This window comes from Hyperolius riggenbachi, chromosome 1 (genome assembly GCF_040937935.1).
Source record: "Hyperolius riggenbachi isolate aHypRig1 chromosome 1, aHypRig1.pri, whole genome shotgun sequence".
In the NCBI taxonomy this organism is placed as follows: Eukaryota; Metazoa; Chordata; class Amphibia; order Anura; family Hyperoliidae; genus Hyperolius; species Hyperolius riggenbachi.
This window is the reverse complement of record NC_090646.1, coordinates 589,424,844-589,449,448: the sequence shown is the minus strand read 5'-3', so window position 1 is coordinate 589,449,448 and position 24,605 is coordinate 589,424,844. Positions and strand designations below refer to the sequence as shown.

The window sequence follows — 24,605 nt, the reverse complement described above, 5'->3', positions numbered from 1 at the left end:
ACAGCACAGTACAATGGGTGGGCTCATTCTCACTGCGTGCAATACAGCACAGTACAATGCGTGGCCTCATTCTCACTGCGTGCAATACAGCACAGTACAATGCGTGTGCTCATTCTCACTGCGTGCAATACAGCACAGTACAATGCGTGGGCTCATTCTCACTGCGTGCAATACAGCACAGTACAATGCGTGGGCTCATTCTCACTGCGTGCAATACAGCACAGTACAATGCGTGGCCTCATTCTCACTGCGTGCAATACAGCACAGTACAATGCGTGTGCTCATTCTCACTGCGTGCAATACAGCACAGTACAATGCGTGGGCTCATTCTCACTGCGTGCAATACAGCACAGTACAATGCGTGGGCTCATTCTCACTGCGTGCAATACAGCACAGTACAATGCGTGGGCTCATTCTCACTGCGTGCAATACAGCACAGTACAATGCGTGGGCTCATTCTCACTGCGTGCAATACAGCACAGTACAATGCGTGGGCTCATTCTCACTGCGTGCAATACAGCACAGTACAATGCGTGGGCTCATTCTCACTGCGTGCAATACAGCACAGTACAATGCGTGGCCTCATTCTCACTGCATGCAGTACAGCACAGTACAATGCGTGGGCTCATTCTCACTGCATGCAGTACAGCACAGTACAATGCGTGGGCTCATTCTCACTGCGTGCAATACAGCACAGTACAATGCGTGGGCTCATTCTCACTGCGTGCAATACAGCACAGTACAATGTGTGGGCTCATTCTCACTGCGTGCAATACAGCACAGTACAATGGGTGGGCTCATTCTCACTGCGTGCAATACAGCACAGTACAATGCGTGGGCTCATTCTCACTGCGTGCAATACAGCACAGTACAATGCGTGGGCTCATTCTCACTGCGTGCAATACAGCACAGTACAATGCGTGGGCTCATTCTCACTGCATGCAGTACAGCACAGTACAATGTGTGGGCTCATTCTCACTGCGTGCAATACAGCACAGTACAATGGGTGGGCTCATTCTCACTGCGTGCAATACAGCACAGTACAATGCGTGGGCTTATTCTCACTGCATGCAGTACAGCACAGTACAATGCGTGGGCTCATTCTCACTGCGTGCAATACAGCACAGTACAATGCGTGGGCTCATTCTCACTGCATGCAATACAGCACAGTACAATGCGTGGGCTCATTCTCACTGCGTGCAATACAGCACAGTACAATGCGTGGGCTCATTCTCACTGCATGCAGTACAGCACAGTACAATGAGTGGGCTCATTCTCACTGCATGCAGTACAGCACAGTACAATGCGTGGGCTCATTCTCACTGCGCGCAATACAGCACAGTACAATGGGTGGGCTCATTCTCACCGCGTGCAATACAGCACAGTACAATGAGTGGGCTCATTCTCACTGCATGCAGTACAGCACAGTACAATGGGTGGGCTCATTCTCACCGCGTGCAATACAGCACAGTACAATGCGTGGGCTCATTCTCACTGCGTGCAATACAGCACAGTACAATGAGTGGGCTCATTCTCACTGCATGCAGTACAGCACAGTACAATGCGTGGGCTCATTCTCACTGCGTGCAATACAGCACAGTACAATGAGTGGGCTCATTCTCACTGCATGCAGTACATCACAGTACAATGCGTGGGCTCATTCTCACTGCGTGCAATACAGCACAGTACAATGGGTGGGCTCATTCTCACCGCGTGCAATACAGCACAGTACAATGCGTGGGCTCATTCTCACTGCGTGCAATACAGCACAGTACAATGAGTGGGCTCATTCTCACTGCATGCAGTACAGCACAGTACAATGCGTGGGCTCATTCACACTGCGTGCAGTACAGCACAGTACACTGCATATCAGGACTCATTCACAATGTGTGCAGTGTAGCACAGTACACTGCATGGGTCCATTCACCACACCAGTCAGGGCCCATTCGCAGTATGTACGGTACAATACAGTATAGTGCTACAGTTGTTGGGATTTGGTTTGGGGAAGTGGGAAAGACTACTGCATTGATTATATAAAAGAAAAGTCGCATTGTGAGACACTACTGCAATGAAATATCAAAGGGTACTTAGAATACACGTTATGCACCTGGTCAACAACCTAATCACAAAAGATCATAAAAAAAAAAAAAGTTTAATATACAAGTCAACACTGCTACTGGGAATGGTCAATGAGATGCAAATAATTCTCAGTTGATGCAAGGTTATGCAAATTGTATATGCATATGTATGCAGCTTGAAAAAAGGATCAATAGATTTCCACGTTGGCTGGATTTGATTGGTCCATTTTCAAGCTGCATACAAAATCCTGCATTCTCTCAGATTTGCATCCCATTGACCCATGCCTAGTTGCCGTAATCACTTTCTTCACTGGAGTTTCAATACAAATCCTTAAATGGAGCATGAAGTGAGAGGCTGCCATACGCATTTCCTTTTAAAACAAATACCAGTTGCCTAGCAGTCTTGCTGATCCTCCGCCTCTTATACTTTTTGCCATAGACCATGAACAAGCAGGCAGATTCTGACTTCAGTCAGACACCACTGAAGCCAAGAACTCTGCAGTAAAGCCAGGCAACTGATACGGTTTACAAGGCAGCTTCCATATCCCTCTCACTTTAAGTTCCCTTTAAATGTGATGGGTGGTGGCTTCACCAGAAACTCAGGAGCTCAACTCATTTTCACTTTAGCAATTTCTTTAGTACACAGTATTTACAAATAGCCTCTAGTTATGTCAAGTCTGAGACAGATTTACTTTAAATATATTCACAGAACACAATTATTAAAGCATTTACACTAAAGCTGAGACTTGATGCACTAGAATGAACATTTAAAGTTTTTAAACACTAGAATGCTTGTGGTCTGGAATGAAGTGTACACCAATTCTGTGCTGGATGGGCCAAAATGTATACAATTGTCCAGTTTTTGTGATACATGGGCCTCCGGTTTATAAAATGTTCCTGTGTTGGATGGGCCTCCAGCCACAATTTCTGTGTTGGAAGGGCCTCTGGTTTATAAAATGTTCACTGTTCCTGTGTTGGATGGGCCTCCATCCAGTTTCTGTGTTGGATGAGCCTCCGATCAACGTTTCTGTGAAGGATGGGCCAGCATGCTCACACAGAAAGAAACAAAGCACATTCTTCTAACGCCTTCAAGACTGTTTTTGTTCCAGTGTCTTTAGATTGTGTAATACTTCCTAGCATGAGCTCGTTTTTGTGCTATTGGAACTGGAAGTATAGGAGTTGATCTTTCTGGAATACTTCATGGAGCTGAAGGAGATCTTTGACCTCTCCACAGTCCTGACGCTTCTGCATAAGAAGGTGTTTTTAACGTTGTCTCTGAAGTCCTTGGACACAAAGTAGTAAATGAAGGGATCAATGCAGCTGTTCAGCGCCGAAAGGCAAAGGGTAGTAATGTAGAAAGCATAGCCATCGCCAACTCCAGTGTTTTTGATAGTAGCATAGTTTACCAACAGCATAATGTTGCTGGGTAGGAAACACACCAGGGACATGACCAGTACGGTGACGATGAGCATGATGGCTCTCCGTCTCTTTTTACCGATGCTCTCATCAGTGATGGAAGCGTTTAGAGTTTTTATAATAAGTGCGTAGGCAACGGACATGAGAATAGCTGGGAAGAAGAAAAGCCCAATGGCAAGAGATAGGAAGTAGTTGAACATATCAAAAACTACAACGTTGCGTGGCAGGACATCATGACAGGTGGTGATGTTGAGATTGGTAATGTAGATCGCTTGATTGTACAAGTACAGTGGTACGGTGCAGAGAATTATCACAACCCATATTGAGCCGGACACAAAAAAGGCAATTTTCGTTTTTTTCCGGGAGACAGAAATAGGATTCACAATGACCCAGTATCTTTGAACGCTGAGACACGTGATGAATAGGATTGAACAGTACATGTTTCCATAGAAAAATCCAACAAGCACTTTGCATAAGCCTTCTCCATAAATCCAGTTGTTGCCATTCAGATGATAAGAAATCTTGAGTGGAATCCAGATGATGAATAATAAATCAGCCAGTGCCAAGTTGGCCATATAAATCACAGCTGGGTGCTTCTTCTTGGTGCGGAAAAAGAACACCCATAATGCAATGGCGTTACTAGGCAACCCAACTATAAACACAATGATGTAGATCACAGGGAGGAAGACCCTGGTAAGTCCACCAGTAAGAACACGTTTTGCAAAGTCGTCCACCGAATATCCAATTATGCCAGTGCCATTGATAATCCCTTCTTCCTTCCCGATCAAATTTCTTCCCGATTTTTTACTGGTTGTATTTTCACCTATGTAGTAAAAAGAAAGAAAAAGTGTTATAACAAATCTTGTAGAGACCACAACTTATTTTCAGATGGAAAAACATCCTTGCAAAAGAGAAAACAAAAACCACAAAATGAGATTTACCACAACTGCCATTTAGGTAAATGTCTGTACCTAGTTTCCACAATTTCACTTCTGCCATGCATATACAAAGGAATAAGGTTGGAAGCTTTCTTTTGTTAAAAGCTTCATGTGCAGTGTGACTAAATTACAAGTCATGGAAAATATGGGAGGTGGTTGTTGCCGACTTTCTCCTAACAAGATAGCCGTCTGGCTGTGAGGAAGATTTAGCTATAGGAAGCCATTGCTTTGGGCTTTAGTAGGTCACATGCACTGATCATGTGATCTCCTTTCAAGGAGGCTCTGCTAAGGATATGCCATTTTCCATCACATCCACATGCGTCATTTGCATAACCTTCCATTGTGCATCCGGTCTGCTTGCATCGTCAGCCATCCGGTTCTCCTCCCGCTGTCACATTAAGTTCCACCGTCGCTGCTGGCCTAGCTACTTCACTTTACGGGAGTAGTGCCGACATACAGACAGGAACCCCAGGAAAAGAATCAGGCTCCCATAGGATTGCAAAAAAACAATGGGAGTCCTCCCTGTACACCGGGAAGGATTGTCAACAGTCCATTACTCAGTGAACCAATGAGAATTCTCGCTGGGAAAGGAATGTTTCCCATTGGTCTGTTGCCATGGAATAGTAGCCTGATGCTTCGGATGGGGCCCGGATCTGTATACTGGTGCTTTTCCCCTGCAGTAGACCGAGCAGCGGTGGAAATGAATGTGATGGTGGCAGGGGAGGAAAATTAGAAAACCGAACACAGGGACCAGCCTAGTGAGCATAGGCACTATCTGCTCTCATAGGCTTTCATTGATTCCCTTGGCATCTGCTTAGGCAAGCAGCAATCCTTATCTTCTATACCACACCTGTCAAACTCCAGCCCGTGGGCCAAATCTGTACCTCTGAGCCATTAAAGTTTTTTCCCCACTTTGCATTATGTTTGGCCCACTCTAGACCACAAGGGAAGCTCTATTGGAGGTGAAGCCCTACAACACCAGGGAAGCCATATGGGGTGGGGGGGGGGGGAAGCACTAAACACCAGAAAACTGTATAGGGGAGGGTGGGGGCCTCTAGACACCCTGGAACTGTACAGGGGTTGGAGAGGGCTATTTGACACCTGGGAACCTTATTAGGGAGGAAGGTAACCAGCAGGCATTGAAGTTTGCACACCTGGGAACCTTATTAGGGAGGAAGGTAACCAGCAGGCATTGAAGTTTGCCCGTGACTAGGTCCCAATGTACAATTTTGCCCACTTTGTATTTGAGTTTGACAACCCTGTGCTATACACACATACAAAATAAACAAAACAAAAATTGTTAGCCCTTTGCGCTCATATGTTGGACATCGCGAATTCCACGTTGCACTCGTATGTCCCGGGACATTTGTTCAAGCGCTGTTTGCAGCGCACCTTGACCCCCCTGAAAACCCCGATCTTGCTCCTCACCTTAGTGGGCATGTAAATCTACATGCCCACACAGTCAGTGCCCCCCAGCTCCAAACCGGAAATCCAAGATCCAAGCCGGCAGGAAGTGACATTTACGTGTAAATTCCACTTCTGTTTTTTTTTTTTAAATAAAAAATGGTTCCTGATTTGAATCTGCAGATTCCATGCAGATTCCTTGCAGATTCCTTGCAGATTGCCTGCAAAGTTGCACAGAGAATGAATGGCATCCTATGGAATGGACTGGGGGAGGGTGTAAATAGTAGCCAGTATTTTATTGCTAATATGCCCGATTGAAATACCAAAAATTGCATTGCGTGTAGGGACAGTAAGACCCCGGGTGGCGGGCATAAAACCACCTATTGCGAAACTTGCTCACGCAGGCCGGGATAACACCCAGGAAACTTTTTTTTTCAATTTACCATACTTTGGCTTTCTCCTCTGCTACCAGCCAATAGAAGATGCCAAATTGTCCAAATAAGTTATTATTATTAATTTATAAAGCGCCAACATATTCCGTGGTGCTGTATAAGGTATCAAATTAAACGTTATAATGTGTTCTTTAAAATAAGATATACCATGTTACGGTGTTAAGTTCCATGTTAAAATGAGAGAGAGAGTAAGAGTAAGGGAGAGCGCATTTCTTAAAAAAAAAAAAAAAAAAAAAACAACTACTGAGCAGAAACGACTTCCTTTAGGAAAGAACTCAGAGTGGAAAGGGTTAATGGTGTAATGGTTAAGGGCTCTGCTTCTGACAGGAGACCAGGGTTCGAATCTTGGCTCTGGCTGTTCAGTAAGCCAGCACTTATTCAGTAGGAGACCTTAGGTAAGTCTCCCTAACACTGCTACTGCCTATAGAGCGCTTCCTAGTGGCTGCAGCTCTGGCGCTTTGAGCCCGCCAGGAGAAAAGCGCAATATAAATGTTATTTGTCTTTTCTTGTCTTAATACCTGAAATCAAGAGAGAGTTCAACTGAAATGACTGCTTTGCAACAACACTGGAAATTCCCATAAAGCATATAAATAGAGTTGTGAAATGTATATGTAGGTGAGCGCGGTTCACAGACGTGACTACGGATGACTGTCGGTTTCTTCTCTGACTAACTCTTAGTGAGGAGTCTAGCAACAAGTGAAGGGTTGTGTTACACAACTACTCTGCCATAGTGGTTACTGACTGCGCTGCATCCAACTCCTGGAATGTGAGACATCCCAATCATGACAAAGGCCTGTGGAGACACGACAGGCGCAGCAATATACGGGTGGAATCTTTTCCTGGCACATAAAAACAAACAAAAAAAACCACAACACTCAATACACCAGAAAGGTGCATCTGTCACATGATGTGAACTGTGTGTTGAGGTGGGTAGTACGTTCACTATGTATTCATTTTTATTTAATTTTCCATATATTGACATACATCTCCATCACATAACCCATAATGGTAGTTAACCACTTTAGTACTGCAGGCTCTGACTAGTACTGCAGGCTCTGACCCCTTTAAAGGCCAACTGTAAGGAGAGGGATATGGAGGCTGCCATATTTCCTTTTAAACAATCCCAGTTATCCTGCTGATGGCTCTGCCTCTAATACTTTTAAACATAGACCCTGAACAAGCATATGCACAAGTTTCTGATATTGTCAGATCTGAGAAGATTAGCTGCATGCTTGTTTCTGGTGCTATTCAGATACTACTGCAGCCAAATCGATCAGCAGGGCTTCTAGGCAACTGGTATTGTTTAAAAGGAAATACATATGGCAGCCTCCATATTCTTCTAGCTTCAGTTGTCCTTTAAGGACCAGAGCCTCTTTTTCATTGCACTATTTTCAGATCATTGCGATTGGTTCACTGTGATCAGGTGGGTCAGGAGCCATTGAAAACTTCTCCTGACCAATATACGGAACTCAGCTGTCTTTTCCAATAGCAAAATGTGATGATTGCATTGCACAGAGCCGCAGGCACTTCTGGAATTCCAGATGCGGCAGTATATAATTGCCTACGAGTCACATCACATCGGAAAACAAACAAACAATGGAAACTGCTCCATTGACTTGCATTGGTTTCATTTCGGACGCGATCAACTCATCAGATCGTGCTAATGGAAATGGGCCCTTAGGCAGCCACAAGTGTGGCATAGTTCTAACATGTGGTGGTCCTGAATCAGCTAAAACAACAAGGAAAATAAGACAAGACACAGAACACGATTTTCTCCTGGCGGACTCAAAGCACCAGAGCTGTAGCCACTAGGATGAGTTCTATAGGCAGTAGCTGTGTTACTGTCTTGCCCAAAGTCTCCTACTGAATAGGTGCTGGCTTACTGAAAAGCTGAGATACAGTAACCCCCCCCCCCCCCCCCCCAAAAAAAAAAAAAAAAAAAAACAACAAACAAGGGGTGGGGTATATGAAAAAGGACAAAAGAAGACACCACTGGTGGGCAAGTTGTTATGAAATCTATTGTGCAAGCAGAAGACCTGAAGAGCCTAACCCCACAACAAAATAGGAATCTTCTGTGGCATAGTACCCTGGCTTTGACATAACCCTCTTGGTCTGAAAGCTTGGCAAATCCATCCAGTGCAGACCAGTCACTGAACCACCGTGTGCAACATGGCCCAGCAAACCCAAGATTCGGTCATTTGAAGTCTAGACTATAGCTCTTCCTCCCCATAAGTGCTACAAAACCGGCCAGCAACCTAAACCTAAAGGACAACTCTAGCAAGAGAGATATGGAGGTTGCCATATTTATTTCTTTTAAGCAATACCAGTTGCCTGGCTATCCTGTTGATCCTCTGCCTCTAATACTTTTAGCCATAGACCCTGAACAAGCACAGATTTGTCAAGATTAGCTGCATGCTTTTTTTTCTGGTGTGATGCAGACACTACGGCAGCCAAATAGACCAGCAGGGATGCCAGGCAATTGGTATTGTTTAAAAGGAAATAAATATGGCTGCTTCCATATTCTTCTCACTTTATTTGTCCTATAAACTTGCATTTACTCCGAGCACCCAGATCCATGACTCCCTATATAAACATACATCCATGCTCCACAAGAGAGGCCTAAATGCCCTATAGAGCTAGATTGGCTCGCCAGCGCCCAAAGGGACTTTGCCTGTTATCTAATATTGGTCCATTTGTTCCAGATTCTAGCAAAACGTATTAGGATGATTTCTACTACTATATATGAATTTAGAAAAGAACAGATCTTTTCTGAGACAGAGTAGGAGGTCGTCAGCATACAACGATACCTTCTCTAAATTACCAACCAAAAGATCTCCAACTTCCCTTGATTGTCACAAAAAAAATTACTTGCGGTTCCACTGCTAGGGCGAATAGACTCAGTGGAAGGGGACCCTATTGTGTCCCTCGGCCCAGTTCAGGCTTACCAGCAATTTTGTTATTAAAGATAACCTAAAGTTAAAAAAAAAAAAAAAAAAAAAAAAAATATATGAGATTAACTCACCTGGGGCTTTCCTCAGCCCCCTGCAGACGATCGGTGCCCTCACAGCTCCGCTCCGATGGCCCAGGACCTGCCGGCGAACACTTCCGGTTTGGCCGTCACCGGCCGACAGGCATGGGAACGCGAGCGATTCTTCGCGTTCCCAGCCTGTATATCGCCCATATGCTGCTATTGCGGCCAGGAGGCCGCAATAGCAGCATAGGGGGCGATATACAGGCTGGGAACGCGAAGAATCACTCGCGTTCCCATGCCTGTCGGCCGGTGACGGCCAAACCGGAAGTCGTCGCCGGCAGGTCCAGAAGCATCGGACCGGAGCTGCGAGGGCACCGATCGTCTGCAGGGGGCTGAGGGAAGCCCCAGGTGAGTTCATCTCATTTTTTTGGTTGCCTTTAGGTTCACTTTAATCCTCAAACCCAAGTGTAAAGCAGTTGTATATACAAAAGCCTAGGTCCTATTCTGAACCTCTGCAAGACCCTCCAGAGCTACCCCTTGGTGTTATCTAGCAACACTACTCTTTCCCCATATTTTTATGGTGTGCCACCAGATTTGTAACAATCTAGCCTGCAACTCTGTATGGATCTGAGACATACTGTATATGCGCTTAGAGTCCTATGGGAGAATAGCACTTTACAAATGGTATTGTATTGTATTGTATTGTATTATCTGACTGCTGTAACCAGAAAGCAGGCTGAGCTAACAGCAGGACGCCAGGAGAGATGCTGGACCCGGCAGGAGCCACGTGTACTATGGCGGTATGCTGCGACGTGGAACCGAAGGAACTGTACACTGCCTGCAGGTGACACCACTAGGAGTGGTAAGAACCCAGCCAGGGCACTACAGAGTTCCATCTGTGATAGTTCTTATGCATTTCTCTGAAGGTTTCAGTCAGGGTGAGCTGGGAACCCTGGACTTTTGGGAGCAGAAAGAGCCCCAGAATCTTCAATCGTGTAACTTATTATTTGCACTCCTTGGGAACGGAGTGTGGACAGGCCCTATTAACAGGCCGTCAAGCGCTAGAGGAGTTTCATCACTTATTGCACATTACCACTTTGTCTCCTGGCCATCGGTTTAGAATAAGTTTTGGGGACAGGCAGGCGTGTGCCCTATAATTCATTTTCGGAACGAAGCAGACTCTGCACAGGTCAGGAAGTCATTCACATTATAGCTAAGAAATGAATAGAACCACAGAGAAGTTGAAAGATAATCTACAGTGTGTTCGACTGAGCTTACAGACCATAAACAGTATCTTATTCTGAATATCAATGTTTTATTCAAAATAAAACCAGAATATCCAGTTTACAGCAGGAAGTGAAAATCTACAGCATGGAAACACTGCCAGAGGGCCCAAGACAGCTACAATTAAACAGTCTGTGGGGTGTAACCCAACATAAGCGGCAAGCAATCTGAAATACCTGAATCTATAGATAGTATTGGGAGAAAACAAAAAAAAAAAAAAAAAAAAAAAAAAAACATAGCATCATGCAACTATTGGTTTGCAGGATTAGTTAAGTACTGGCTGGAGCAAGTACCTAACCAGTACTTGGCGAGGAATACCACACTAGGGGTGGCCTTCTAAGCGTGCAGCTCTCAAGAGTTTTCTGGCCGGAATGAAATAAAATAACAAAACATCCAAAACGTAGTGGTGACCAGTGGCAGGATGTTCCAGGCTATTCTAGACTGCTGTAGCCATGGAAGCTGCAGCGCATCTTCTATTTGTGCCCATAGAAGGAATGCGTGCCAGCTCCTTCCCCCAAATACATCACCCTACTCTTAAATTGGCACAGATAATAGAGTGAAAGTGCAGAACTATTTGAATGAGCTGCCAGAAGCAAAAGGGGAGGCATGAGCAGCTGTCAGCAGAGAAGAAAATGGAGATGCAACCAGAGTAGCTCTACAAGGCGGGTCCAATGAAGCCCATAGTCAGAGCATTTGACTTTTGGGACCAGTCAGGACTAAAGGTAGTTTACCCACTACGCAAATTCTTACGACGATTTTTCCCATGATACGCAATTTTTTGAGCAAAGAGCATTCGTTTCCGAGCTCTCACGTCGTGGGTACAGGCACGCGCAGCGATAATGACCGTCACGGCAGATCAAATCTTTAAGATCTCCGACAACTCCCATGCAAAGTACCACAATCGCTTGACTTCCCGTAAGTAGAAGGTTGGATCAGGGAACCTCGTTCATTGGAAGCAACAATTGTAGCCCGTGATGTGCATCCTGCAACTGACCACCAGCAGTGTATCAAAATCTATCCAATTAAGTTACAATGTGACCCAGCACCACTGGAGAAACCAAAATGCAATACAGCATAAGGCCCCTCCCCACCCTAACACCTATCACACTCCACACAGGTGCAACACATGGAAGGTTTTCCAGAGCTGCTGTAAATGCCTGTATTTTAATAAGCAGCATGACACATGGCTACCACCGCTCCATCTTGTGGCCACAGACATGGCAGGTGTAAAGCAGTCTGTGCCCATGTATGATCTGATCGAGTGTAGATAATGTCATCCTCTACAAACATGTCACCTGCCGTCAACTGAATAGATGACGGAGTTCAGCATGTTAAGAGCAGAACAATCTGTTGAGCTGCCAACTATTACATATAACAGCACACGTGAACTTTGTATTTACTGTGCAACAGATAAGCCCAATGATGCCGAGTTAAAAATAAACCACACGATGATTGACGACAGCATAAACCTGGGGAGTGGCTGAGATTCATGCAATGCCGGAAGATGCAAAACCAGGTCTGAATTCACTTATAGGGAAAAGATTTTGAAAAAAAAAAAAAAAAAAAAAAAAAAAAAATAATAGCACACGAAACAGGAGCTATCAGCATTCATCATGAATGAGATAGGGAAATGTAGGTTTGGTCCTTAAAGAAAACCTGAACTGAAAATTAAAAGTCAAAATAAACATACACAAGTCATACTTACCTCCTGTGTAGTCTACTCTTCAATCTATTTTTCCTCTCCTGCATCCTGTTTGTCCACTGTGATCAATGGAATTCTCCGTCCTCCATTTTGAAAATGGCCATCACCCCATAACAGCTTCCTGGCCAGCACACAGTTAAACTGTAACATTGCCAACTTGAGCCATAGGGATACATGGACACATCAGTTATCCTCTCAGCTGTAACTGACAGCAACTGTTATATAACTGACAGCAACTGATATATTTCAGTTCTGACAAAATGTTGTCAGAACTGGAAGGGATTATTGTCAGAAGAAAATGGTGAGCTTCTGAGAGGAACTGATGGCAAGGTAACTATGTAATGTTCATTTGAAGTTACCTCATGTGTTTATTTTAAATAATTTTACTCAGTACAGGTTCTCTTTAAATCACCATACCACCAACTGAAACTGTCCCACAGAGCTAGACAGACTGTTCTCAGCATCTTCTCCTTCAGCATGGAAGTGTTAGCCCAATCTACAATTCGATTTTTTTAATGGTTGGGTTGTTTGTTTCCCTGGGACAAACTGTACATCTCAAAGTAATCTGTTCCACTAGTTCGGGTCTGACTGGAGTTTCATAAACTGAGGAGTCGGATGATTTTTGGACAGACTCCACATCCCTGGAATCAGGGTTGTTAAAGAGTAACTGTCATGCTGCAAAAGCTAATTTAAACCTCTATTCTCCTGTGTTAAACAGTTTAGAAGGAAGCCAAAAAGGCAATACTGAAGTAAAAAATCTCTCTTACTTTTGATGTGTGCTGAACAGCAAGGATGTTAGACCCAAGCTCTTAAAAAGGACGACAGGCCGCATAACATACTACAAAGCATTCTGGGGCTGCTTGGGTCCTCCTCTTCGGCTGCTAGTGAGAAGTTACAGGGTCAAGTTACAACAGCAGCAGCGCACAGCACTAATAAATCTCGGGCAGAGTACACTGCAGGAGTCCACTATTGTTCCTAGCCAAATGGCTAATTAATATTCACTGCACAGTAGTATTGTACGTTTTCTGAGGAGACAGACAAACACGGAACCTGCCATGAGCTGTCAGGAGCATCATTCTCTGGATTTCACAGAATTTTTATATAGTATTTGCAAACGTGGACAGTGAAATGCATATGTAATGTAAGTACAGCCAATCTTTAGCTACTGATATATGTGTTTTTTTTCTCTGAGACCTTATACCTAACAGCTCCTCTTTAAACTCCAGTCCTCAATAACATGTAATATGACAAAATGTGGAAAACTTCAAGGGGGCTGAATACTTTTGCAAACCACTGTATCCTTGAGGACTTGCGTGCAACACCTGTGGTTAATAGTCAATGGTAGAAAAAGTTAAGAACATTTGTCTCCAGTAAAGAGTCCAGCAGTCTAAAATTACCATACTATCAAATATCATAGCAAATGTACAAAGTTCTAAATACTATAATTTTATAAGACTGTGGGGTCTGAGTACAAATAAGAATCTTACACTCCCTCTGATTTCATGCTGCTACCTGCCCACAACCCACAGGACAGAGCACAGCAGTATCTGCAAAAGTGGATGTAAAAGATTTTCAGGAGAAAAAAAAAGGTATTTCTCACCTAATCACATGGTCTGAAACAAACAGGCTCTTATATTCTTAGTGAATGAAGCGTTTATAATCCACAGTAATAACATTCCCTGAGAGAGGCTCACCTCTGTCCTGTATGACAGAACAATGCCCTATTTTTCAGGTAGCACACCTGACATCGTCATAACTATAAATGCTGTCATTTTTATTTACTGGGAATCATCTGGCATCAGTCTCCATGCGTTCCCAGACCCTCCCATTACTAAATTCATCGGATTACCAGTTATATTCAGTGGAACATCTCCTCTTTGTCACATTTTGAAGTGGACCTGAACTCAGAACTTCCTTTCTGCTCTAATACTTCTAAAAATCTAAAACGTTCAGAGTTCAGGTCTGCTTTAAAGAACTGGCATGGTGGCTCATTAAGTGACCTCAGCAGACCTGTGATGATCCTTTAGGGCCCTGTCACACTGGGTCAGTTCGGTATTCTTACCTATGGAGGAGACTTTAATACTGCCATGGTACAGCGCGGTGCAAGTAACGTTTTTGCCACATCCCCGACGCAGGTCCAGAACTGCACGGCTTCTGCGGCGATCTGTGTCAGCCCGGAAGTCATGTTAGTCTATGGCGCCTCGGGGATTTTGTTTTTAAAATTACCAACGCGACGTTGTGGTGCATATGCTTGGAAGCATATTTTTTACAATACGGGTCTGTGCACTTTCAAATACCCCGAAGCAGGAAGTGACCGCAAGTGTGCATCACTGCTTGGCCCAGTGCCAGATGGGGAATACCGCGCTACGCCTGTTTTTGGCCTCAAGCTTCATCCCCCATCATGCAGCTTTCCCCAACACCTTTAATTGTCTGTCAAGAGTTCCTGTTACAGAGTTCCGTGCAGATCGCTCTGGCGTAGGAGTGATCTGCACAGAGGGGGCCGGAGGAAGCCCCAGGTATGTATAACACTTTTACCATTATCTCAGGTACACTTTAAACTAGGTACTCGCATGATTTTTCAGGTCAATATAATCATTTTGATTAAATCTGCTGGAAATGTATTGCCCCCAACATATCTGATTAACGTTTAATCAATTTTGGGCTGTTAGCAATAGAAAGTGAGATCAAACATGCGGTGAGTGGGCATGGAATCAATAGAGGGCCGCATCATGCTGACCTCCATTAAGTGACAACGCTTGTGGTCTAACCGATGTTTCATAGATTTCTGCTGAGAGTGCAATGTGGTGTCGCAGCCGATCAATTTCTGATATGGGTCGTATGATTCAGCTTGCAGAGTTGGCTGTTAGGGACCCTTGTATGCCTTGCTTTATTAGAGTCTGAACTTGGCTTAGTCACCTGGATATGAACACTACTGGCACAGGTTCTAACCAGGAGTTTCACAATACACAACCCAGGTCTGTGCCATCAGCAGAACTTGCCCTTCTGACAATCATTTCCTTCATGTACAAATTACAAAGGAAGCTCAGAAGGCTGCAGTGTGTACATGTTGCCCTGGCAATAGCAGCTTGGCTCTGACTCTCAGTGTTGGCACTGTCAGTGCAGTAAATAATGGCAAAGAGCTGATAAGGAGACTCCATTCACCCTATGGGCATTTTTGTGCAATGTAGAAAAAAAAAGCATTAGGGCTGTCAGCTCATGTTAATCAGTAGGCATCACATCTAATTAAGTTTTGTGGTTGGTATTTAAGCCAAATTCACACTAAGCAATTGCGATTTTGCATAGCGATTTTTAAGTGTTTTTTTTTTTCCTAACATTCCTTTAAGCAGAATTGTTCTGAAAATAAAAAATAATAATTGTACAAACAGCGAGATTTCTGTTATCTAAAAATGGAAACGCTATGTGAGCATGTGCACACCCTCACAGGCTGACCCTTCACTAGTACTTTGGCGATCGGCAAGCTCAGCACAATCGCCCACACTCTAAACCAGCCCTCCAACTTCAGGGGTACATTTAGTATAGCCACGAGTGAAACTAAGCACAGAGATCTTGGCAACAGTTTATTGAATAAAACCTCCATGCCTAACACTGGACCAATGTTCATCACTATCCCTGTCCTCAACATAAAATGCTATTATTCCCAGTGTGTTAAAGTGAACCTGTATACGTTATGCATGCATTGCGCTGGGAAACTAGTCTGTTGGATCACATCAAACCGGACGCACTATGAAAGTCACAGAGACATCCTATTGCAGAGAGACTATCTGCCTTAAAGTGGACTTGAACTCAAGTGTCCTTTTTGCTCTAAGATACACAACAGCATAATAACCTTTAAACCAAAAAAAAAAAATATTTGTTACAGCTGATACAAATCCGAAAATCTGTACGGTTTCTACTTCCTGATACATGGAAGCCGGCATATTGTTAACAGCCTGCGCTTTCAAATGGTCTTATCTGCCATAGGCAGTCATGTGACACAGGAGAGATCAGATTATAATTTGCGATTAGACACAAATGAGGGGGAATTAGACAAGTTAAACTGGTTAAATACATGCAGGGCACATTTCTTTAGGTTTTCCTTCTGTCCTGTGCAATAGTTCAGGTACTTACCTCAGGATCCTAAATGAGGCTTTCCTTTTCCTCCTTAGCACCCCTGATGCAGCGCTGGGAACCATGAAAAATCCGCCAACAAGGCTCGTCAGTGGTGCACACAGGTGCAGTAACGGCTTTCAGATGTGCTCCAGAGGAAATAGCCAAGCATGATCAGGGCTGCTCTACTGCCTCGCAGTACTGATCTGGCTCAGCTGTTTCCACCAGAGCCCAAGCCGGAAGCTGCTACTGTGTGCAGCAGAGATGGGGATTGATTTTTTTTGTCCTGGGGTCCCAGTGGCAGAAGGGGTTTGCAGAGGACGATGGGAGAAGCCTCTTTAGGATCCAGAGGTTCCCCCAGGGGAGATTTTTTTCCCTTACAGGTTTGCCTCTATTACGTCACAATGTCCCACTTTGAACTTACCTTAGCGATTCCGCCGACATTGCCATCAGTTTCCGTGCGGGAGGCTGCGAATCCCATACCCGTGCATGGCATGACTTATGGGATTCGTCAGGGTCCCCGCAGACCAGGAAGTGCAGCCGCGCGTGGCACTAGTGGAAACGGGCCCTTAGCCTAAAAGTCACATACTTATCTCAGTAGAGATTTATGCCATCGTCTTTGATCCCTCCAACTGAGATTGTGAGCACCTCTGAGGGACAGTTAAATGACAAGACTAAATACGCTGTACAGCGCTGTCAGTGCTATATAAATACTAAAGGATAATAATAATAACTGCTAAGACAACAAACATCAAGCACGGGATATCAACCTGAAACCTACAAATATGTCTGATGAAATCCTGATTGGATGAAACGCGTCACGTGCTAAGTGACGCCGCCGCGGCTGGAAGGCGTTGTTATTCCCCCCGTGCCTCCGCAACCTTCCTCCTAGCGTCACAGCTCCTATGGTCGGGTCGCCGAATGTTACATAGCGCCGCACTCAGCGGTCAAATGGAGGAGAGAGCCGCCACACCACTGACCCCATCGGGAAGTGAGGAATCGTTTGGCAGCCGGTCCTCTGAGGCTGCTCACGTGAGTGAACCGCTACAATAAGACATTTGCCTATGATATACAGGCTGATGCTGGGGAGGTTTGACACGCAAATAGTGTCAGTAATGGTTGCGTAAGTGGCAACACAGAGGCGTGCATATACAGCACACGGGGGGAATCGGAAGATTCGCTTACTCTAAGCAGAGCAGCGGTGATCACTGTATACGCATAAGTTGGGCCTGAAGATAATCTCTATGCATGCAAAGATCCTGGTATTCATAGGAAGTGCACTCCTATTAGCAGGGCCGGGCCGAGGCATAGGCTGGAGAGGCTCCAGCCTCAGGGCGCAGTATAGAAAGGGGGCGCACAATTCATTCAGCTGTCATTCCTAATTGTGTATGAAGCAGAAAGAAATAAGAAGAGGGGATACATAGCAGTGACTGCAAGCCAGATAACTACATATTAAGGTGTTGAGGAGGTTGTGGGCCCTGTGGCGCCTCTTAGCCCAATAGCAATCAGTGTGGGATGGCTGGGGTGGCAGGGATGGAGGGGCGCACTTTGGTGTCTCAGCCTTGGGTGCTGGAGGACCTTGTCCCTGCTCTGCCTATTTGGGACTCATGCTGGATGCCTAGCTATTGTGCTTTGATTTTAGGGGGGATTTTTACGGATGCTTGTTTGTTTACATTGTTATAACGTTTAATAAATTTGTAATACTCTTTGCTCTGAGCTCCCTTATCCCTCTTTTAAGAATAATAACTGCTTTTCCACTTCTATAGTTTTTAGGAAAAAAAAAAAAAAAAACAAGTTGTAAATATTCCCTTGTAAGATCATGAAGAAATGACAGAGCTGAACCTGACTAGGCGGCTAGGCCTCCATCATAAGGGAGGCTGAAGTCAGTGAATGCTCCGGCTGTCAGCTGCCCTATACACCAGCCAGGCACTTGCTTGCGCTTGGCATGGACGTTGGAGAGGTGGCATTCCTCATGGAGTCACATTTCAGCCCAGAGGCACCTGCAGCTGGAGGTGGAACTGCCAGACAAACACGCAGTTCAGCCTCCCGAATGAAAGAAGAGTTACTGGAGAAAGAGGACTTTTAAACGCAGCAGACTGTAAAAGTGGAAGACACCGAAATCAGGGGAGACTTGTGTCACATAGAACAATCAATCACAAACTACAGTTTCAGGAGGTGAGAGATATGGATGCTGCCATATGTATTTCCTTTTAAACAATACTAGTTTCCTGGCAGCCCTGCTGGAGTACAGACACAAGTATGCAGCTAATATTGACAATGTCAGAAACGCCTGATCTGCCGCATGCTTGTTCAGGGTCTATGACTGAAAGTATAAGAGGCAGTGTATCAGGACAGCCAGGCAACTGGTATAAATATGGCAGCCTCCATATAACTCACCTCAGGTTCACTTTAAAGCCTTGTACAGGTGTACAACTACTATAGCCAACAACGATTAGGACTTGTTGCCCTGGGCGACAAATTGGGGACGAGTGCTGTACAGACAATAACAGAGGAATGCCGCACAGCCACAATGGAGCATTTTTCAGGATGAAGAGAAGAACAATGTGCTTGTCGGTCAGTCAGAATTTATGTGAAATCCGAGTCTTATGGTGCCCATACGTGGTACAATTGTTTCTTTTTTTTGATTGTATTTGATCTAACAGAATCGAACAAAATTATCTAAAGATTTTTCCTACATGTCAGATAAGATTTTTTTTATAAGAAAAAAAAAAAAAAAAAAGAATCGTTTGTTTTTCTTGGTGGGGAAAAAAAGGATTCTTTTCTACTTTCATTCGATTGTTTTGGTCAAATATGGGGGGGGGGGGGAATGTAATGTTTTTATTGTACCGTGTATGAACACCATTACTGTATACGCTGGATTCTCAGCCAAGAAGGGACTTAACAGTAGAGTTTAATCCAGCACGTGTATCTGGCTTTTTCCCCACAGTTAAAAACAGTGATAAAGTTACTTTAAAACCTGTACAGATGACCAATATTTGTCATTCTGATGAGTGACAGTTTGATTATTGTACAGCAAGCTCTGTGACTTCTGAGCAGCTTGTTCTATTTAAAAAAATAAATAAAAAAACACTAGATAAACCTTTTTCGGAGATTGGTTATTGTCAATAAAACGTAGCTTTTAATAAATTCGGGGTTAAAATAAATAGTTCAAACAGATTATACTACCCCTTAGTGCAAAAAGTGATACATTGGGTTGGGGATAAAGGTCAGACTCCCCTCCAAACTCACAATGCATGTATATTAACAACCCAACACACAACCCTACATGTTTTGTTTACCTAATTGGAAACTTCGTCAGGGGTAACTAAAGTGCTAAAGTATATACACATTATAAAACATCACATATTACACATATAAAAAGGTAGCTTAATAAATAGATTAGACCACTACCAGCAGCTTGTTCTATTTCATGGAGAGGGGAGAATGAGCAGGACACACTACTGCAGCAACTGTAGCCCAACAGCAGAAGTCAGCCATTAGTGAGGGCTCGTTTCCACTATTGCGGTGCAGAATCGCCTGGATTCCACCGCTGTTGAAATTCCATGAATTAGCATGCGGATGCGAATTTTTGCGCGGTTTTTGCCGCGAATTCGCATAGGTGAGGGTATATGCGAAATTAACCATGTCACTGCCTGTTTGAATTACATTGGTACCTATGCGAATTCGCATGAAAATTCGCATACCATAGCCGCATGCGAATTTCCTATTAAATACATTAGCGGCGATTCGCATGCATTCCACTCGCAGGCGAATTCGTTGGCTCTTTTGTGCGTTTTTTTACCGCTGAAAAAAACGCACCTCAACAACGCTACAGTGGAAACAGGCCCATCCACTTGCATTACTTGTGCGAATCTGCATGCGTTGGACGCATGCAGATTCGCGATAGTGGAAACGAGCCCTTAAAGGATACCACAACTGACATGTGGCATAATGAGATAGACATGGGTATGTACAGTGCCTAGCACACAAATAACTATGCTGTGTTCCTTTTTTTCTTTCTCTGCCTGAAAGAGGTAAATATCAGGTATGTAAGTGGCTGACTCAGTCCTGACTCAGACAGGAAGTGACTACAGTGTGACCTTCACTGATAAGAAATTCCAACTATAAAACCCTTTCCTAGAAGAAAATGGCTTCTGAGAGCAAGAAAGAGATAAAAAAGGGGGACATTCTTATCAGTGAGGGTCACACTGTAGTCACTTCCTGTCTGAGTCAGGACTGAGTCAGCCACTTACATACCTGATATTTACCTGTTTCAGGCAGAGAAAGAAAAAAAAGGAACACAGCATAGTTATTTGTGTGCTAGGCACTGTACATGCCCATGTCTATCTCATTATGCCACATGTCAGTTGTGGTATCCTTTAAGCAGCAAGACAGATCACCAACAAGGTTATCTACACATCACTGAACATCTGTACTGATACAAGATTTTGAGCGCTAGCATAGGGGACCCAGCAGGAAACCTCATAGGGCAATTTAGCCAACGTGATTGGGTGGACAGCACCCTCTGGAACTGCTAGGTTTTGTATAGGTTGTAATAAACTACGCCCACACTATACAGCCAGTCACAAAGCTTCATGCTGGGCGCTGTGATTGAAGAACTGTTCCATACCAGGTTTCCTGATGGGTCTCCTAAGCTATACTAGCGCCAAATTCTCACCCAAGAAGATCATGAACGATTGTTTTGGAATACAAAATTCTAGCGCCTCGCTAGACACACTGGGAGACTGCTGTTGCCCAGCAGAAACGGGGTGACAGCACATAGCCATTGCTGTACATATGCGTTACTATCCTCCATTTACAACCAGACGTGGTAAGTAAGGAAAGCAATGTGCATGTCAGATCTTTAACAGATGTCAGGAAACTGCTGTAGACACACTAGATTCACTCAAGATTCTTGGCTGAGGTGGTCTTTATCATCTGCCACTGGCAAGTTCAATCCAGCCAGTTCAATATGCTGGATTGGTGGGAGAGTGAAGCAACCCTAGGACTGGTCAGGAGGAACCTTACAAATAGGCACCCAAGTTTTGCCTACAAATACTTAGCAGCCAAATAAGCCAGTTAACCATAGCCTGTTCAATAGATACACTGTGCTTCTGCGTGCCCATGAAGTGCTCCATAATAACTCATTGGGCTCTATTCTCAAAGACTTCCCGCATGCGGTAAAGTACATGCGGGAAGTTTGCACCCAAAATACCGTCAAGTTGGAATTCTCAAGATGTTCCGCATGTTTTTTCCGCATGCGGAAAAAGTGTGGTAAAAGTGCGGGATTCATGCGGAAAAATTTCCGCAAAAGTTGGTATTTTCCGCAATAAAAGATTAATTCTCAAAAATGTTCAGGCGCATCATTTAGTTGTTAATTACCGATTTTTTTATCACCTACAAGTAGTAGGTGATATATTCCGCATCCCAGTGTGGAGGCTTAAGGGCTGTGCTTGCTGGACTTTAACTTTTTTTTTTTAAACACTTTTTCATGCAACCTTTTTACCGCATCATTCCCGCATGAATAATGGCTGTTTCCGCATCTATTTTCCCGCATGCGGAAAATATTAGTGAATGTGGAAAAAATGCAGAGTTTACCGCTGGCAGTAAAATTTTGCGGAAAATTTGGCTCTTTGAGAATAGAGCCCATTGCAGTGTAATAGTACCCATACGCTCATCAATATTACCATTCATTTCCCTGCAGATGCGGTTTATCTGCTGAGAATCGATTCCCAAAATGTAAGTTAGATCCAATTTTGATCATTTAAAAAGATTGGTCAAAAGTAAACAGGGGCGAGCGCATTGGTAGATCGATGGCCCATAACGCTACACTGTGTGGCCCATAACGCTACACTGCATCAAACTGCAATGTTGCAGAACAATTTTCAATGGATTTCCTGCAGGAGCCTATTGGACATTGAAATACAGTGCGAGGTAGGAATTAATTCCTTCTAAATCGGTTCTTTTTAGAAAGGATACTATCATTCTAAAGGAGTGCACTAATGATATAATCTTACCACTTCTATGTAATAGGAGGGACAACAAAGTATCCATTCACATGCAGTCTATCCTTCTACTACATCGATTTGGTAATATTGTACAATCAAAATTGTATAATTAGTAGGCACCTTAAAGGACTTACGAGGCCAAAAACTAAATTAAGTTTTACTTACGTGGGGTTTCTCCCAGCCCCTAGAAGTCATTTGGGTTCCTCGCCACAGCTCTGGTCACGCTGGCAGCCTCTAACACTGGGCATAGACGGTACGTTTATGCGCCGGAATCGAGCCAGCGGCTCGATACCGGTGCGTCACCGCTCGTCCTCACGGATCGAGCCGGGAATCAATCCACGCGGTGATCGGACACGTCGGAAATTATCAATCGAGCCATCAGCGGCTCGATTGATAAGAAAAAAAAAAAATGTACCGTCTATGCTCAGTTTAATGCTGGGAATACACGGCTCGATTTTGATCCATTAAGATTGCTCTATAGATAATTTGACATGTCCAATCTCCCGCCCGATCGTTTCACCGCTCGATTCCAGATTGAAGCAAATGGAAAAAGATCAGAAAAACGAGCAGAAGATAAGAGAATTAAATGCGGAATCGAGCGGGAGAATCCAGCTGGGTACTTATCCGTTAGCCGGGCGCATCCGGCAGGTGGCGACAAAACTCCACCAGTTACATCTTTCCCTACTATCCATGTCGGCCTGGAGGGGAAATAGTAATTTGCGCCACCTGCCGGATGCGCCCGGCTAACGGATAAGTACCTCCAGCATTAGGAGCACCTGTGCACGGCATCAGGAGCAGTACACACGCAGGCGCTCGTACATGCGTAGAAGACGCTGTCCGCAATCCTTACAGGCTCCCAGCAGGACCCCAAAGATGAATGGCGCTGCGGGGAGGGGCACAAATGACTTCTAGGGGCTGGAAGAAGCCCCAGGTAAGGAAACTACATTTGGTTTTTGGCCTCGGAAGTCCTTTAACATTGTGGGGAAATCTATAAAAGTGTATGGCAATTGGCAAGCATACAGGCTGATACAGCGCAAACCTGTGACTTTTGTGTGCAATTAGCAGCTCAGCCACCCGGGAACGCACAGGTAACGCACCATGACATTGGAGACAGCAGCAGCCAGACTTCTGTGCGCCCCCAGGGTGTGTCCCAACAAGTCTAACAACACAGCCGTCCCGTTCCCTATGGCTGCCAGCATGCTGGTATCTGTAGTACAGCGGAGAGGTCAGTGATAACTCTTACCTATGACAGCCGGTAAGCAGACGGACGCCAGCAGCAGCAGCGCGCACAGCAGGAGCCCCCGGCCCCCCATAGCGTCCCGCCGAGTATTCCTCACTCTCCTCCAGCCAAGCAACACAGCTCACAACTAACAGCAACTCTCCCCGCTGCGGGATACTCTGCTGCCTGACGTCACGAGCCCGAGCCACGCCTCTTCACAGGTTTCACAGAAACCAGTACCTGCGGAGGGCGGGACTAACGCCAATCACGTCCCACACCTATAACGTTCAGCGAGTGCCTGACGTCACTGTACAAGTATGTAGAGGGTTTCCAGGTCACTGATATGTCATGTACTGGTAATGAGGTCACTGGTGATGTGGAGAAACTTATACAGGGAGAGTTGCTGTGTGGTTGAGGCTTGTTATTACCTGGGGTATGGGGAGAGGGAGAGCATTCCCTGATGGCTAGCATTTGTATGAAGGCATTATTACAGGCAGTGATGTAACCATAGCTCCCAACTGTCCCTCTTTTTGAAGTCCCTTTTTGGGAACCCTGTCCCTCTTTCCACCTCATTTGTCCCTCCTTTACGACTTTGTCCCTCTTTCTATGTAAATATGTATATTTCTCTACTAAAAAAGATGTGTTTGACTCTAAACTTATTCCCATCCTTTAAATTGATATATTACTAATTTTAAAATGTTAATACGAAGGAAAATGAACCATATATTATTAATATATTTTTCTTATGAAATCTTTATGGTATGCGTGACTAGGGGTGTGTCGGGGGCGTGATCAGGGGTGTGGCAGGGGCGTGGGTGAAATGTCCCGTTTTTTCTCATCTCAAAAAGTTGGGAGGTATGGCGTAACTACAATTCATTGGGCCCTCCAGCAAAACTTTGATCCCCCTATGTTCATTTGCCTTGCCTTTCTGCCCTTCACGGCCTTGGGGCCCATCTCACAAGGTTCATAAAACAAGTGTGGGCACCCATATCAAGTGTAGCCACAGACACACCTGATCTGAAGTAT

General features: G+C 44.6%; 1 protein-coding gene across 1 annotated transcript; it reads right to left on the bottom strand.

Moving 5' to 3' along the window:
• Positions 1 to 413: 413 nt before the first annotated feature.
• On the bottom strand, positions 414 to 23,755 carry F2RL1 (F2R like trypsin receptor 1). The gene is made up of 2 exons (XM_068248899.1): positions 23,604 to 23,755; positions 414 to 4,317 (listed from the first exon to the last, which is right to left on the bottom strand). The coding sequence occupies exons 1-2, from the start codon at positions 23,671 to 23,673 to the stop codon at positions 3,212 to 3,214; spliced, it is 1,176 nt and encodes a 391-aa protein (XP_068105000.1). The 5' UTR covers positions 23,674 to 23,755; the 3' UTR covers positions 414 to 3,211.
• Positions 23,756 to 24,605: the final 850 nt, after the last annotated feature.